This window comes from Mustelus asterias, chromosome 13 (assembly GCF_964213995.1).
Source record: "Mustelus asterias chromosome 13, sMusAst1.hap1.1, whole genome shotgun sequence".
Lineage (NCBI taxonomy): Eukaryota > Metazoa > Chordata > Chondrichthyes > Carcharhiniformes > Triakidae > Mustelus > Mustelus asterias.
This window is the reverse complement of record NC_135813.1, coordinates 108,292,835-108,310,498: the sequence shown is the minus strand read 5'-3', so window position 1 is coordinate 108,310,498 and position 17,664 is coordinate 108,292,835. Positions and strand designations below refer to the sequence as shown.

Here is a 17,664-nt window from a genome sequence, read left to right as displayed (position 1 = left end):
ACGTTAGGAACAAAAGAGTTGTCAGGGAGAAAATCGGACCTCTCAGGGACAAAGGAGGGGAATTATGCTTAGAACCCAAGGGAATAGGGGAGATCCTAATACTTGGCATCGGAATTCACGAAGGAGCGGGGCTTGTTAACCGGGAGTGTCTCGGAGGGAAGTTATCACCGTTAGAGAAAATCTCCATTACAAGAGAGGAAGTGTTAGGTTTTTTAGGGAACATTAAAACTGACAAAGCCCCAGGGCCTGATGGCATCTATCCTCGACTGCTCAGGGAGACGAGAGATGAAATTGCTGGGCCTCTGACGGAAATCTTTGTCGCTTCTTTGGACACGGGTGAGGTCCCTGAGGATTGGAGGATTGCGAATGTGGTCCCGTTGTTTAAGAAGGGTAGCAGGGATAACCCAGGAAATTATAGGTCGGTGAGCTTGACGTCCGTGGTAGGGAAGTTGTTGGAGAGGATTCTTAGAGACAGGATGTATGTGCATTTAGAACGGAACAATCTCATTAGTGACAGACAGCATGGTTTTGTAAGAGGGAGGTCGCGCCTTACAAATTTGGTGGAGTTTTTTGAGGAAGTGACAAAAACGGTTGATGAAGGGCCGTGGATGTCGTCTATATGGATTTCAGTAAGGCATTTGACAAAGTCCCACATGGCAGGTTGGTTATGAAGGTTAAGGCTCATGGGATACAAGGAGAAGTGGCTAGATGGGTGGAGAACTGGCTTGGCCATAGGAGACAGAGGGTAGTGGTCGAAGGGTCTTTTTCCGGCTGGAGGACTGTGACCAGTGGTGTTCCGCAGGGCTCTGTACTGGGACCTCTGCTATTTGTGAGAAATATAAATGATTTGGAAGAAGGTGTAACTGGTGTAATCAGCAAGTTTGCGGATGACACGAAGATGGCTGGACTTGCGGATAGCGAAGAGCATTGTCGGGCAATACAGCAGGATATAGATGGGCTGGAAAATTGGGCGGAGAGGTGGCAGATGGAGTTTAATCCGGACAAATGCGAAGTGATGCATTTTGGAAGAAATAATGTAGGGAGGAGTTATACAATAAATGGCAGAGTCATCAGGAGTACAGAAACACAGAGGGACCTAGGTGTGCAAGTCCACAAATCCTTCAAGGTGGCAACACAGGTGGAGAAGGTGGTGAAGAAGGCATATGGTATGCTTGCCTTTATAGGACGGGGTATAGAGTATAAAAGCTGGAGTCTGATGATGCAGCTGTATAGAACGCTGGTTAGGCCACATTTGGAGTACTGCGTCCAGTTCTGGTCGCCGCACTACCAGAAGGACGTGGAGGCGTTAGAGAGAGTGCAGAGAAGATTTACCAGGATGTTGCCCGGTATGGAGGGTCTTAGCTATGAGGAGAGATTGGGTAAACTGGGGTTGTTCTCCCTGGAAAGACGGAGAATGAGGGGAGATCTAATAGAGGTGTACAAGATTATCAAGGGGATAGATTGGGTGAACGGTGGGAAGCTTTTTCCCAGATCAGAAGTGACGTTCACGAGGGGTCACGGGCTCAAGGTGAGAGGGGCGAAGTATAACTCAGATATCAGAGGGATGTTTTTTACACAGAGGGTGGTGGGGGCCTGGAATGCGCTGCCAAGTAGGGTGGTGGAGGCAGGCACGCTGACATCGTTTAAGACTTACCTGGATAGTCACATGAGCAGCCTGGGAATGGAGGGATACAAACGAATGGTCTAGTTGGACCAAGGAGCGGCACAGGCTTGGAGGGCCGAAGGGCCTGTTTCCTGTGCTGTACTGTTCTTTGTTCTTGTTCTTGGTGTGCCCCAGGGATCTGTTCTGGGGCCCTTGCTGTTTGTCATTTTCATAAATGACCTGGATGAGGAAGCGGAGGGATGGGTTGGTAAGTTTGCCGACGACACGAAGGTTGGTGGGGTTGTGGATAATCTGGAGGGATGTCAGAAGTTACAGAGGGACATAGATAGGATGCAAGACTGGGCGGACAAGTGGCAGATGGACTTCAACCCAGATAAATGCGTCGTGGTCCATTTTGGTAGGTCAAATGGGATGAAGGAGTACAATATAAAGGGAAAGACTCTTAGTACTGTAGAGGATCAGAAGGACCTTGGGGTCTGGGTCCATAGGACTCTAAAATCGGCCCCGCAGGTGGAGGAGGTGGTTAAGAAGGCGTATGGTGTGCTGGCCTTTATCAATCGAGGGATTGAGTTTAGGAGTCCGGGGATAATGATGCAGCTATATAAAACCCTCATCAGACCCCACTTGGAGTACTGTGCTCAGTTCTGGTCGCCTCATTATAGGAAGGATGTGGAAAAGATTGAAAGGGTGCAGAGGAGATTTACAAGGATGTTGCCTGGATTGAGTGGCATGCCTTATGAGGATAGGCTGAGGGAGCTTGGTCTTTTCTCCTTGGAGAGACGAAGGAAGAGAGGAGACCTGATAGAGGTATATAAGATGTTGAGAGGCATAAATCGGGTGGACTCTCAGAGGCTTTTTCCCAGGGTGGAAATGTCTGCTACGAGAGGACACAGGTTTAAGGTGCTGGGGGGTAGGTACAGGGGAGATGTTAGGGGGAAGTTTTTCACACAGAGGGGGGTGGGCGAGTGGAATCGGCTGCCGTCAGTGGTGGTGGAGGCGAACTCAATAGGGTCTTTTAAGAGACTCCTGGATGAGTACATGGAGCTTAATAGGATGGAGGGTTATAGGTAGGTCTGGAAGGTGGGGATGTGTTCGGCACAACTTGTGGGCCGAAGGGCCTGTTTGTGCTGTAGTTTTTCTATGTTTCTAAGATTCTTAGGGACAGGATGTACTCATATCTGGAAGAGAATAGGCTTATTAGCGATGGGCAGCATGGTTTTGTGAAGGGGAGGTCATGTCTCACAAACTTGACTGAGTTATTTGAGGAAATGATTTTAAAAATTGTCCAGGGCAGGGCAGTGGATGTTGTATACATGGACTTTAATAAAGCCTTCGATAAGGTTCCTCATGGCAGGCTGGTGCAGCAGGTGAAGTCATTTGGGATTCGAGGTGAGCTGGTAAGATGGATACAAAACTGGCTTGGGTATAGAAAGCAGAGAGTAACAGTGGAAGGGTACTTTTCTAACTGGAGATCTGTGACAAGCGGTGTTCCACAAGGATCAGTGCTGGGGCCTCTGGTGTTTTATAAGTGATTTGGAGGAAAATGTAGGTGGTTTGATTAGTAAATTTGCAGATGATACAAAAATTGAGGGAGTAGTGGATAGGAGAATTGTCAGAGGATACAGCAGGATATAAATCGGCCGGGCACCTGGGCCAAAAGATGGCAGATGGAATTTAACCCGGACAAATGAGCGGTGATGCGATTTGGAAGGTCTACTGCTGAAAGAAAGTATACAGTAAATGATAGAGCCCTTAGAAATATTAGCATACAGAGGGATTTAGGCGTTCAGATCCACAGTTCCCTGAAGGTGGCAACTTCAGGTGGACAAGGTGGTCGAGACGACGTATGACATGCTGCCTTCATCAGTCGGGGCGTTGAGTATAAGAATTGGAAAATCATGTTGCAGCTGGATAAGACTTTGGTTAGGCTGCATTTGGAGTATTGTGTACAATTCTGGTCGCTGCATTACCGGAAGGATGTTGATGCATGAGAAAAGGTGCAGAAGAGATTTACCAGGATGTTCCCTGGTTTGAAGGATATGGACTACAAAGAAAGGTTGAACAAACTGGGATTGTTTTCATTGGCGTATCGGAGGATGAGGGGGGAACCTGATAGAGGATTACAAGATTATGACAGGCTTGGATAGAGTGGATAGTCAGAGTCTTTTTCCCAGGGTTGAAGAGTCAATTACTTGGGAGGAAAGGTTGAAAGTGAGAGGGGGAAAGTTTAAGAGAGATGTAAGGGGCAAGTTTTTCACACAGAGAGTGTGAATGCCTGGAACGTGCTGCTGGAGGAGGTGGTGGAAGCGGGTTCAATAACAACGTTCAAGAGGCATCTGGATAGACACACGAATAGGCAGGGAATAGAGGGATATGGACCACAGAGAGAAGAAAATATTAGATTAGAGAGGCATCTGTGTCGGCACAGACTTGGTGGGCCGAAGGGCCTGTTCCTGCGCTGTACTGTTTCCCAAAAATTAAAAGTTTTTTGAAGAATTATACATAGAACATAGAACATATACAGAATTATATAGAATATTACAGCACAGTAACAACCCATTAGAACTAACTTGTCTATGCTGGTGTTTCTGCTCTGCATGAACCTCCACCCCTCTTCAAAATACTTGATGAAAGAGAAAGAAAGCTCTACCAAATATTACCTACCTGTAAGAGGTGCTGACGGGTAATTGAAAAATTGTTCATAACTGCAGTGTGTGAAGAAGCGTAAAGGATCAACCTCCGGTTATCAATATGTAGAGCATGCACTGGAGTATCGTGGTTTATTCCAAAGGACCACACTAAGTTCTGGTAAAAGAAAGTAAAACTGTTCTATCTTTAGATTTTTGTATGTAAATGATTTGTATGCTTTCCAGGTATTAAACAATTATATTGTACAACAGTTAATATTATGTTGAAGTCACAATGTGTGAATAAATATTATAACTTTATATGTCTATACCTCAAGAGCAAACATAAATTTTCAGTCACACATTTTCAATAAAACCTTATATAACAATGATTTACCAAGAGTAAAGTGAAGTAAAGTAAAATTCATTTTTATCACTGTTAAAGTGGTGAGGTACAGATGTTAGGAAGATGAGATTATAGTGGCACAGTGCACTCCAGTGCCAACATGAATTTACAACCACGATTTCCCATCTGATCAGTTCCCCGTCTCAGCTGGGCAATTTCCAGAAGAAAATTCACTAAAGACTCTCACATACCTCCCTCTGGCTTCTTAAAGAACAGCATCAACATAATTTTCAGTTCATTTGATTGGGAAATAGTGCATGGTATGGAAGTAAAATGTAAAAGTGAAGACAAATAAATGAGTGTAAGGGATGATAGACAATATTCTTTGTTGTTCAACAAATTAATTTCAGATGGTGGTAATAACAAAATAATTTCTTACCAAAGAATTCTGTTTAATGTAGGAGTTTTCTTCAAACACAGTGTCACAGACAGAAGTCTCAACCATAGATGAATCTAGGCCTGACATTGGATCTATACAGCTGCACATATCATTAATTAATGCACTAGGTACGCAGAACGCAACATCAGGACGTAATCTTGCTGGGGCTGAGGTAATGCGCATTTGTCCATCTGCTTCATTACTATCTGCGCCTTGCCCATCCTTCATTAGATGCAAGACAAAATAAAATTAATGGTCCATACTCAACTGTTTTGTAAAGATGATCATAATCTGTTACATCCGTTAATTTTTTTATAGAATAGATAACTTTTCAAACAATACAAATGTGAAAATAATTACAAATCAGACTCAAGCTCTATTATAAATTTCAAATACCCTGACATTCTCAATATGATTGGTCAAAATAAAATCTGAAATTATTATTGTTTACATCACAATATAAAACTTTAACTTGAATGAACTAATCATTGAAAACAAAGTATTACATTAAACAGAGTATATAAACATTCTGTATGACGCATTATGACCACAATAGATGTTAATTGCCAAGCAAACCAAATCCCAGAGGGAAAACCTGGCTAACTGGGCCATAAGAAGAACACAGTAAGAGTTTTAACAACACCAGGTTAAAGTCCAATAGGTTTATTTGGTAGCAAATACCATTAGCTTTCGGAGCACTGCTCCTTCGTCAGATGGAGTGGAAATCTGCTCTCAGATTTCCACTCCATCTGACGAAGGAGCAGCGCTCCGAAAGCTAATGGTATTTGCTACCAAATAAACCTATTGGACTTTAACCTGGTGTTCTTAAAACTCTTACTGTGTTCACCCAGTCCAACACCGGCATCTCCACACCATAAGAAGAAACCATTGGGGAAACCATGCAGACGCTACGACAACAGATGAATGAATACCGCTCGACAATCACCAGGCAGGAGTGTTCTCTTCCTGTTGGGGAGCACTTCAGTGGTCACGGGCATTCAGCCTCTCATCTCCGGGTAAGCGTTCTCCAAGGCGGCCTTCACGACACACGACATCGCTGAGCAGAAACTGATAGCCAGATTCCGCACACATGAGGACGGCCTCAACCGGGATATTGGGTTCATGTCACACTATCTGTAACCCCCACAACCTGCCTGGATGTGCAAAATCTCACTAGCTGTCCTGTCTGGAGACAATACACATCTCTTTAACCTGTGCTTAATGCTCCCTCCACTCACATTGTCTGTACCTTTAAGACTTGATTAGCTGTAAAGGCTCACATTCCAATCATTATTCATGTAAATTGAGTTTGTGTCTTTGTGCCTTGTTTGTAATCAGAACTCCCACCCACCTGACGAAGGGACAGCCTGTTCCGAAAGCTCGTGGCTTTTGCTACTAAATAAACCTGTTGGACTTTAACCTGGTGTTGTAAGACTTCTTACCATAAGAAGAAAATATACTCATCTCAGCAGCATGAAATCCAGTAACAGTTTTGGTATTTTAAAATTAACAAGAAGCATATTTAATCACACAAGATTATATTACACAGTTAAAATTAGTCTTTCAAAGCATTCCCCCAAAAAGACTCCCTATCTAGTCAGACCCACAAGTAAACACCACCCAAGCAACACTGCCTTATCGTTGTTTAAACATAAAAATTTAATAATATTACCCCAGAGCAAAAACCACTGTCACTTTAATAATACATACCACACAACCTCTCAAACTCTCTTCCATTCTGCTGTAGAAACCCAGGACTTCAGGACAAGATTGATTTTTACAGCCTCAAGACTTTTCAGACTTGACTGGATGGCTGATTCGAGCTGCACCTCTTCCAACCTAGAGCTGTTTCCAGCAGGTCTTTCTCACACAATCAACAGCTTCAAACATCTCTCCTTAAATATTCTTTTTTTCCATTGTTCTGTGAGTCCATTACCCTCAGCACTTCTTTGAACTTAACTTTTTCAAAACATAAAAATCTTGCATGTTTTATTATGACGTCCACTTCTGGGTCAAAGACAATTAAATAACCCCCTCTTCTTTACTTCTGAAACCTCTGCAAGCTGTCAAAGACTTTAATTCCACTTTGAAATGTAACAACTGAAAACAACAGATCTCTTTGTATCTCCTAATGCAAATTTCTAAACTTAATCTATTTCCCTATAAACCATGTGACATGAAAAGCTTCCTTACAAATGAATACATCGAGCATCTTTACTCTTTCCCTCAACTTGTTAAGACAAATGTCTCAATTATCTTTTCTCAGCTCAATTAAAACACACACACACGCGTACACCTTTACAGGTGATTCTCACAGGTCAGAATAAAATATTAGATCTGTTGCAAGTTGGTAAGGTATGAAGTATTTGTCTGAAGCTAATCCATTTCACCTATACATCTTATGACAATTTAGCATGGCCAATCCATTTAACCTGCACATCTTTGGTCTGTGGGAATAAACCACAGCACCCAGAGGAAATCAACGCAGACACGGGGAGAATGTGTAAACTCCACACAGATACCCCAGGCCGGAATGGAATCCGGAATTGAGGCAGCAATGCCACTGTGCCATCATACCATGTTCCATCATTGTTATTATCAGTATAAACTATAGCATAGATGTTACAGCACTATGGCAGTTGCAATAGCTATAATGTTGACTGAACAGTACATGATGCAGAAAACTCAAGATCCAAAATTTGGTGCAAAATGAAAATTGTGTTGTCAAAGAAGTGTAATTTCTGCTTTGAAAGAATTTTCGATATTTACAAACTATCAGAAAAGGCAATCTGTGTAATGTTCAATATACTAGTCTACATTTTCCATATCCAAGTGGAGGGAGGGCATTGATCAAACAACAAAAAGATACCACTAAACATATAGCTACTTTTATAGTGACCAAACACATTGACGAAGGAAGAGCGGTGGATGTGGTCTATATGGACTTCAGCAAGGCGTTCGATAAGGTCCCCCATGCAAGACTTCTTGAGAAAGTGAGAGGGCATGGGATCCAAGGGGCTGTTGCCTTGTGGATCCAGAACTGGCTTGCCTGCAGAAGGCAGAGAGTGGCTGTGGAGGGGTCTTTCTCTGCATGGAGGTCAGTGACCAGTGGAGTGCCCCAGGGATCTGTTCTGGGACCCTTGCTGTTTGTCATTTTCATAAATGACCTGGATGAGGAAGTGGAGGGATGGGTTGGTAAGTTTGCTGACGACACCAAGGTAGGTGGTGTTGTGGATAGTTTGGAGGGATGTCAGAAGTTGCAGCGAGACATAGATAGAATGCAAGACTGGGCGGAGAAGTGGCAGATGGACTTCAACCCGGATAAGTGTGTAGTGATCCATTTTGGCAGATCCAATGGGATGAAGCAGCAGTATAATATGAAGGGTACCATTCTTAGCAGTGTAGAGGATCAGGAGGACCTTGGGGTCCGGGTCCATAGGACTCTTAAATTGGCCTCGCAGGTGGAGGATGCGGTCAAGAAGGCGTACGGCGTACTAGCCTTCATTAATCGAGGGATTGAGTTTAGGAGTCGGGAGATAATGCTGCAGCTTTATAGGACCCTGGTTAGACCCCTCTTGGAGTACTGCGCGCAGTTCTGGTCACCTCATTTCAGCAAAGATGTTGAAGCCATTGAAAGGGTGCAGAGGAGATTTACAAGGATGTTGCCTGGATTGGGGGGCATGCCTTATGAGGATACGTTGAGGGAGCTTGGTCTCTTCTCCCTGGAGAGACGAAGGATGAGAGGTGACCTGATAGAGGTTTACAAGATGTTGAGAGGTCTGGATAGGGTAGACTCTCAGAGGCTATTTCCAAGGGCTGAAATGGTTGCTACGAGAGGACACAGATTTAAGGTGCTGGGGGGTAGGTACAGAGGAGATGTCAGGGGTAAGTTTTTCACTCAGAGGGTGGTGGGTGAGTGGAATCGGCTGACGTCGGTGGTGGTGGAGGCAAACTCGTTGGGGTCTTTTAAGAGACTTCTGGATGAGTACATGGGATTTAATGGGATTGAGGGCTATAGATAGGCCTAGAGGTAGGGATATGATCAGCGCAACTTGTGGGCCGAAGGGCCTGTTTGTGCTGTGGCTTTCTATGTTCTATATGCTGGTTCAAATTCTGTTACTGATTCTTTTGCAAAATTGAGTCAACACAGACTAAGCCATATATAGACATTGGGTACAAGAAGCTTATTGAGTTATTTTTAAATGTTTCCTGAACTGCTTTAAAATTGAGCTATCTCCTTGGTGATAATTATATGCATGCTCAATTTGAATTTTTCGCATATATGTGCAACTAAAACAAAAAGCTGCCAAAAAAAAAATTGTCTCACTACACTGTGTGACCCACATTTTCCATCCTGGCTACTTTGTACTCTCACCCTGTGTGTCCCCAAATTCCATTTGGGAAATATGTTCGCACTATTGTTGAAGCATTAATCTGCAAAATCTACTAGCTCATACTAAACCCAATCCTGTGCTGAGAAACCAGCTCACTATGCTGATTAGTTAAACTAATCAAAAATGAGAAATGTGAAATACATTGAGTGGTCTCAATACATATTCTTAGTCCACCAAATAAAACTGCCTTTAAGTTTCCTTTAAGTGGAAATTTCTCTTTGATTACACAGATAGATTGCCATGGGAAAGCTAAATACCACACTGGTACAGAAGGGGGTTCTTTTTTGATTTTCCCATTGCAAGCATGCAATGGAAAATACAGTACAGAACTATCCTAAAGCTATATGATAACATGCCATTTAGGTGTTATCAAATGATTGCAATTTATACCAGAGTTTAAACAGCTTTCATTGTTTTTCAGCTGATACAGCAAATAATTTTACCAAAAAAGTGGTAGGCCAACACATTTAACAATATCAGTGGGATCAGAAGTAGTTAACAGCAGTGTTTTACGCTGTCACTAAACTAATATTGTAGCATTTTCCAGATTGTCACAAATGCACATACATCTATTGTACAGTTTTTCAACAGTGCTAATTCTTTTTGCTGAACAATGCTTAATTACAATTTGAAGCAAAGTAGCATATAATGGTATGAGGGGAATACAGGACAACGGAAACAGTTTTGGTTCACTCTGGAAAGTGATGGCACAGATGCAGGCAGCCAAATGACCATCTTCTGCTCTGTAAACTCCAATGGTTTGATATTCTTACTAGACTTTATATATGAAACCTCCCGTAAAAGATAGAAAGATTAAAGTATTAATTACAAATTTTAGGAAACTTTCTAAAGGAATTGAACTTTAGCTGCAAATTGGCAAAATAACAGCACTTTCAGGAATGCATGGGGGGGGTGCTCTGATTATATCACAGTATTAAGTGCCATTTAAAGGAAACTAAAAAGTAAATAACACCTGCAATATCATTATTAGTATCTACCTGTCCTGTGTTCTGAGAAGTTGAGATACCACCTATTTCTAAACAAGTTAGAGGTGCAATCGGAGGCGGAGCATCAGTTAGCGTTGGTGAAGGAACCTCTGCTTGCACCTGATCAGTTTGTTCTTCAGTTTCCAATTGTTCTCCAAAATCGTGCACCTTTCCTTCAACTGACTGAGTTTCATCATCACCTGATGGAAGCAATGATTGCCCTGCATCGCTGATTGTTTCTAGACCTTCAACGACCACTCCATCCTGTAGTTGTTCACTGTGACTGGCCTCACTTCCTGTGTTTGCACTCACAATCAGATTATCAGTGGTTAGCTCTCCTGTATCTTCAGGAGCTGAAATACTGTCATTCTCTGTAGCATTTTCAGGGCCAGGGGAAAACTGAATTTCACCTGGAGGCGATCTCCCTGGCTGCAAATCTTCCTCTTGATCAGAAGGTTCTTCAACATTCTTAAGTAGTTCTTGAGGATCCTCAGCCAGTACCTCTGCATCTCCACCCGGTGCATCTTCAGTCAGATCCTGTTCACTTTCAGCCATGCTTAATAACTGAATAAAAGAAATGTCACAAATTAGTCTACAATTCCCCAAATGACAAATCATCAACCTCAGTATGCCATTAAAAGTCAGTGAGGATGACATATTCTAACATGCATGATTAACTTAAAATAGATATTGTAAATTGTCTTATCTTTCTGACCTTGCATAGTCAAGTTTATTTTTTGTGGCTTTATTCTTTTAGTGGGTATTTTAGATCTCAAACTTTGTCTACTTTAAACAAAATGTTACTGGTCGCATTTGTTACCGGACAGCACGGTGGCACAGTGGTTAGCACTGCTGCCTCACAGCACCAGGGACCCGGGTTCAATTCCAGCCTTGGGTTTGCACATTCTTGTGTCTGCCAGTGCTCCAGTTCCCTCCCACTGTCCAAAATACGTACAGGTTATGAAGATTGGCCCCTTAGTGTCCAAAGATGTGCAGGGATGAATTAGCAATGATCAATGTGCTGGGTTAAGGACAGAGGGTGGGGGGAGTGGGGCTAGGTAGAGTGCTCTTTTGGAGGGTCGATGAAGACTCGATGGACTGAATGGCCAATTTCTGCACTGTAGGGATTCTACAGTCACTAACTGGATCTTCCAGGATCATAACAGCAGTCATTGATGAACCCTTGGGAGCCAGCCCAAAATGTAAACTTGAGTAGCTACTCATTCTGACTGGTGTCACATCTGAGGTCTACATAATTACCAGCCCTGAGAAACAACCCAGCAGTAGCCTGCATTTATATGAAATCAACTGGGAGATTCTGGATATGATTCTGACGATGGCAGTGGCCACTTTCACAGTCAATGGTAATGCATTGTCACTAGGTCCAGCCAGGAGCAGGTTTTCTAGGAGCCCACAGAAACCAGGCAGCACCAACCATCCAAACCGCTGGGAACACTACTATTCTGAGAGGTAAAGGAAGCTAAGCCTCTGCCTGTACACCCTGGTTCATGAATAGTCACTCATGGACAGCAGACACATGGGAACACCACCATCTGCAAGTTCTCTTCCAAGCCACACACCATCCTGACTTGAAACTATAATGCCATTCCCTCTTTGTTGCGAGGTAAAAACCTGAAATTCCCTTCTTAATAACTGTGCATGTACCTACACCAGATGGATTGCAGCAGTTCAAGAAGGCAGCTCTCAAGAGCAATTAGGGATAGACAAACAGCTGCTGGCCTTGTCAAATACTCAAATTCCATGACAGAATAATGAAATATTGAATTCTGCTATCTCTCCACGGCAGGCTGCTGCTGTTGCTCTTGGTCTTTGACTAAGCTGCAACCTAAGGCAGCCATGATGTCAGCCATTGCTGATCTTGGGAATCAATGGGTGGAATTTAACACCATTCCCTATGGAGGGCGTTTAATTGGGCACAAGGTGGGGACCCCGTTGCCTTCCTGCCTCTGCCCGATTAAGCCTCAGGTGGGAAAGCTAGTAGACTGCCTACCCACCCCGATGACAGTTGAGGCCCTTAAGTGGCTCAGTAACACCTATTTAAGGGCCTCATCCCATCACCATTGGCATTCAACCTGTGACAGATAGGCTGTCACCACACAGGAAGAATGGGCTTCTGGGCTCCTGGAAGGATCCCTCATTATCAGGCACAGCACTTGATCAAGGCACCTCGTACGCAGAATGAAAGAGACTGCTAATAGCCACCTATCTGCCCTTTCTTTTAACCATGCTTTTCTCCACATAGCTAGTGACCCCCTCCTCATGACCCCCACCCCGCCCTCACTCATCTGTGGCCAGGATCCTCACTATCCTGGGCCTCAGGTGGGTGTATTGTCAATAGGTACCACATTCCTCCAGTGGTGTGGACAGCAAAGAGGAATTTATGGCCTTTGATTGGTCATGGTGTAGTTCTGAGGGATGCATTTCTGAATTGACCCCATTTGGAAGCCTGGACCAGAAATATGGAGCTCCATCTTAGTACAGACAAAGGAGTGAAATGGCAATCTGACAGTGATTCGAATCCCTGTAAGATTGGGCCTGTTAACTTTATTTCTCTCTTCAAGAGTGCTATTTGGTCCACTGAATATTTCCACCATTTCTGTTTTTCAGATTTCCATTAAATGCAGTTTCTTCTCACCTTAATAAAAGCAAAATACTGTGGTTGCTGGAAATCTGAAGTAAAAACAGAAAATGCTGGATAAACTCAGCGGGTTCTTCGCCCCTTGGTCCAATGTAAGTTTCAGTGGACACAGAGGGCCTGATTTTACCAAACCTTCGCGCCCGAAAATCGCGGTAAAGTTGGGCGTCGGGCCTATACCGCGATCTGCACCCGAATCCGAGCAGATCGCGGCTTTACCGACACCCGATTCGGGCGCAGGTCCGGCCCGCGCCCGAATCGGGCGGCCCGACGATTTAAATGCATTTGCATGCATTTAAATCGACTTAATGAACCGCACGCCCAACCCTTTCACCAAATCCCACTTTACCGTCTTCTGGCCCGATCCGCGTCCGCGCTGTTACCGACCTGCAAAATAAAAGTCTGAAGTCGCCGCTGCAGCCTCCGAAGAGCGGGGTCAGAGACTGCAACGGCTCCCTGACCCAGGTCATCCTCTGGTCGGGGCGGGAGGGGGGGTGGGAGGAGGAGAGGGGGTGTGATGTCTCATCCCCTGGGGAGGGGGGTTGTGGGAGGAGAGGGGGTGTGACCGATCATCCCCTGGGGGGGCGGGAGGAGAGGGGGTGTGACCGATCATCCCCTGGGGGGGGCGGGGGGGGGGGAGGAGAGGGGGTGTGACCGATCATCCCCTGGGGGGGGGGGGGGGGGGGGGGGGGGCGGAGAGGGGGTGTGATGTATCTTCGCCTGGAGGGGGGGGGGGAAGAGGGGGTGTGACGTCTCATCCTCTGGTCGGGGGGGTTCCGCTGCGTGTCTGCGGCCGATCCCTCCTGGCACCATCACTGGGACACTACCAGCCACAGATTACTCTTCCCTGCTGGTGCGAGAGAGCGGGAGAGATGGCTGTGGCTGGTAGTGAACCAGTGATGGTGCCAGGAGGGATCGGCCGCAGACAGGCAGCGGAATCCCCCCGACCAGAGGATGAGATATCACACCCCCTCTCCATTCCCCCCCCCCCCCGGGGATGATCGGTTACACCCCCTCCCCTCCCACCCCACCCTCACCCCCAACCCAACCACCCCCCACCTAGAGGATGACCGTCAGAGAGCCGCTCTCTCCACTTTCTGCTTTTTCTCTCGCGCCCAGGCGCGCTGTCAGATTTTTTTTGAACTGCGCATGCGCAGTTCAGAGCTCCGATCGGTCCGACAGCGCTAAGCCCCGCACACAGCGTGGATCGGGCCGGAGCCGGCAAAACGTGTATGGGCACGCTGGAAAGAGGATTCCAGGCGCGGATCTATTTGACGCCCAGATCCAGCACTTAGACTCAAAATGGTAAAATTCCCCCCAGAGAATCTTTGCACGTGCTGTTAAATGTAAATGGCCATTTAAACAGTATTGGAATATTCTTATTTACACATTCAGATCACAGCCTGCCTCTCCAGAGGTTACAACCATGAAGCCAAAAGTGCCCTATTTAAACACAAGAACACAAGAATTAGAAAGCCGCAAGGCCCTTCAAGTCTGCCCTATAGTTCAATACGATTATAGCTGATCTATGCCGGCCTCAACTCCTTTTCTGTATCATTTCCCCAGAGCTCTCTATTCCTTGATCTATCAAATATTTATCGACCTGCATTTTAAATATTTCTAATGATCCAGCCTCCACTACCCTTTGGGGAAGAGAATTCCAGAGATTCACCACCCAGAGGTTGGTGTGTTTAAGCCAGTTTCCATGTACCCTGTCATTTTCATCAAATTCAAGCCCTGCCCACACCTAAATCTGTGTCGATACTATGCAGACGCTGCGACAACGGATGACTGAACACCGCTCGACAATCACCAGGCAAGACTGTTCTCTTCCTGTTGGGGAGCACTTCAGCGGTCACGGGCATTCGGCCTCTGATATTCGGGTAAGCGTTCTCCAAGGCGGCCTTCGTGACACACGACAGCGCAGAGTCGCTGAGCAGAAACTGATAGCCAAGTTCCGCACACACGCGGATGGCCTCAACCGGGATATTGGGTTCATGTCACACTATTTGTAACGCCCACAGTTGCATGGACCTGCAGAGTTTCACTGGCTGTCTTGTCTGGAGACAATACACATCTTTTTAGCCTGTCTTGATGCTCTCTCCACTCCCATTGTTTTGTTTCTTAAAGACTTGATTAGTTGTAAGTATTCGCATTCCAACCATTATTCATGTAAATTGAGTCTGTGTCTTTATAAACTCTGTTTGTGAACAGAATTCCCACTCACCTGAAGAAGGGGCTTAGAGCTTCGAAAGCTTATGTGGCTTTTGCTACCAAATAAACCTGTTGGACTTTAACCTGGTGTTGTTAAACTTCTTACTGTGTTCACACCTAAATCCACATTTTCATCAATATTACAATTCCCCCACAGTGTTTCTGCCACAGATTGTTGTGCATGACAAATAATTAATAGATGGGCAGCATTCGTACCACAAATAGGTTGGATTCGATTTCTGACGGGTATATATTGCTCTCCAAGGGAACCAAACAGATTGGATCAAATTACTCATTCCAGTCGGTCATTTTCTAATAGGCTCCAAAGCCCATAGTACTAACATCAGTGAGTAGAGAACAAACAGGGCTCATACTACTGAGTTCAAAGAATGTGCAGTGCTGAGTTCAGAGAACATTAAGCCTTCCCACTTTCAAGCTCATGGAGGGATTTCACCATGAGAATGAGAACTTTAAAACTGAAGCGTTTCTAGATCAGGGTCAATGTAGGTCTGCAAGCACAGGGCATGTTGGGAGTTAGGGTAGAGGGAGCAGAATTTTCGATGACCTCAAACACATTGAAGTTGAAAGATGGCAGGCTAACTAGGACAACATTGGAGGAGTCAAAATATATTGCAATGGACGTTGGTAGGAACATATTGTTGCAATCCTTAAAAAGGAAAGTATACTTTGTGTATTTACATAGCACCTTTAAAACAACAAAGCATCCCTAGGCATTTGTATTCGTTGGAATTTAGAAGGCTGAGGGAGGATCTTATAGAGACCTATAAGATAATGAAGGGGCTGGATAGGGTAGAGATGGAGAGATTCTTTCCACTTAGAAAGGAAACTAGAACTAGAGGGCACAGCCTCAAAATAAAGGGGGGTCAGTTTAGGACAGAGTTGAGGAGGAAGTTCTTCTCTCAGAGGGTGGTGAATCTCTGGAATTCTCTGTCCACTGAAGTGGTGAAGGCTACCTCGTTGAATATGTTTAAATCACGGATAGATGGATTCCTGATCGGTAAGGGAATTAGGGGTTATAGGGATCAGGCGGGTAAGTGGAACTGATCCACTTCAGCTCAGCCATGTTCTTATTGAATGGCGGGGCAGGCTCGAGGGGCTAGATGGCCTACTCCTGCTCCTATTTCTTATGTTCTTATTTCATAAGAGTGTCAGCAAATAAAATTTTCACCAAGCCACTTAAGGAGATATAAGGGCATAAGCACAAAAGTTAAGTCGAAGTTCTACAGAGGAAGATGAAAGGAGGTTAAGGGAGGGCATTCTCGAGCCCAGCTTTTTAGTTCCAAGTTCAGTAACTGAATTTAAATTCCATTAGTTGCTATGGTGGGATTCAAACCCCTGTCCCCAGAGTATTAACCTGGGCGTCTGGGTTACTAGTCCCCTGACATTACCATCATGTCACTGCCTCCCCTCTCCCTATGAGTTTTGTTTAGAAAAGGTAAATATAATAAAAATGCAGTGTTACCCAAAACAGCAAGCAGCACACTAGAAGGTGAGACTTGATTTGCTGATGTGAGAGATTGAAAGGGCCCCTCTCCTGTTGCTGGGTAAGAGGGGTCCTGGCAGTCAGTAACAGAGAGAATAATTCAAATAGACAACAACAGTATCGCGAGCCTCCCGCTTTACCTGCTGGGCCCGGTCTCTAAAAATACAGCCTTTCCCGAGCTCAGCTCAGTCTGTTGCTAGGATCCGGATAACAACGGACCGGTTGCTATGGACGCCGGTTGGACGGTGACCTCACGATTTCTGAGTCGCTGATTGGATCGCGCAGCTATTGTGACGTATGCGCCAGGCTCTCAGCACAGAGCAATGCTGTGGGGCCACTGGCAACTTTCTCCAGAATCACTTCTCCATCCTTATCTAAATACCAATTACCAATGAAAGATTCACAAAAAGATCAGAAAATAATTGATTAAAGTAAAATGTTCAGTATTTGATAACTGCCCAGCTATACAAACTGGAGCGAATTTGCTCCAATTTGGAATTGTATTAAAATTGTATTAAACTAATATGGTTTTCATGAGAATATATATTCACTGTTTGGAGAAGAGTCAAAATATACTGCTTCGTCATGGTGACATCAGATGTAAGGAATAGCAGGAAAGAGATAGGCTGGAAAATTGGGCGGAGAGGTTGCAGATGGAGTTTAATCCGGATAAATGCAAAGTGATGCATTTTGGAAGAAATAATGTAGGGAGGAGTTATACAATAAATGGCAGAGTCATCAGGAGTATAGAAACACAGAGGTGTGCAAGTCCACAAATCCTTGAAGGTGGCAACACAGGTGGAGAAGGTGGCGAAGAAGGCATATGGTATGCTTGCCTTTATAGGACGGGGTATAGAGTATAAAAGCTGGAGTC

At 44.7% G+C, this 17,664-nt stretch overlaps 1 protein-coding gene across 1 annotated transcript in view; it reads right to left on the bottom strand.

Annotated features, from left to right (window-relative positions):
• The window catches only part of cfap251 (cilia and flagella associated protein 251), an 81,416-nt gene extending 70,445 nt beyond the window's left edge, over positions 1-10,971 (bottom strand). Inside the window, 1 exon segment of the mRNA XM_078227536.1 lies at positions 10,429-10,971. Within this exon segment, the coding sequence (XP_078083662.1) occupies positions 10,429-10,971 (543 nt within the window).
• Between the last annotated feature and the right edge of the window lie 6,693 nt (positions 10,972-17,664).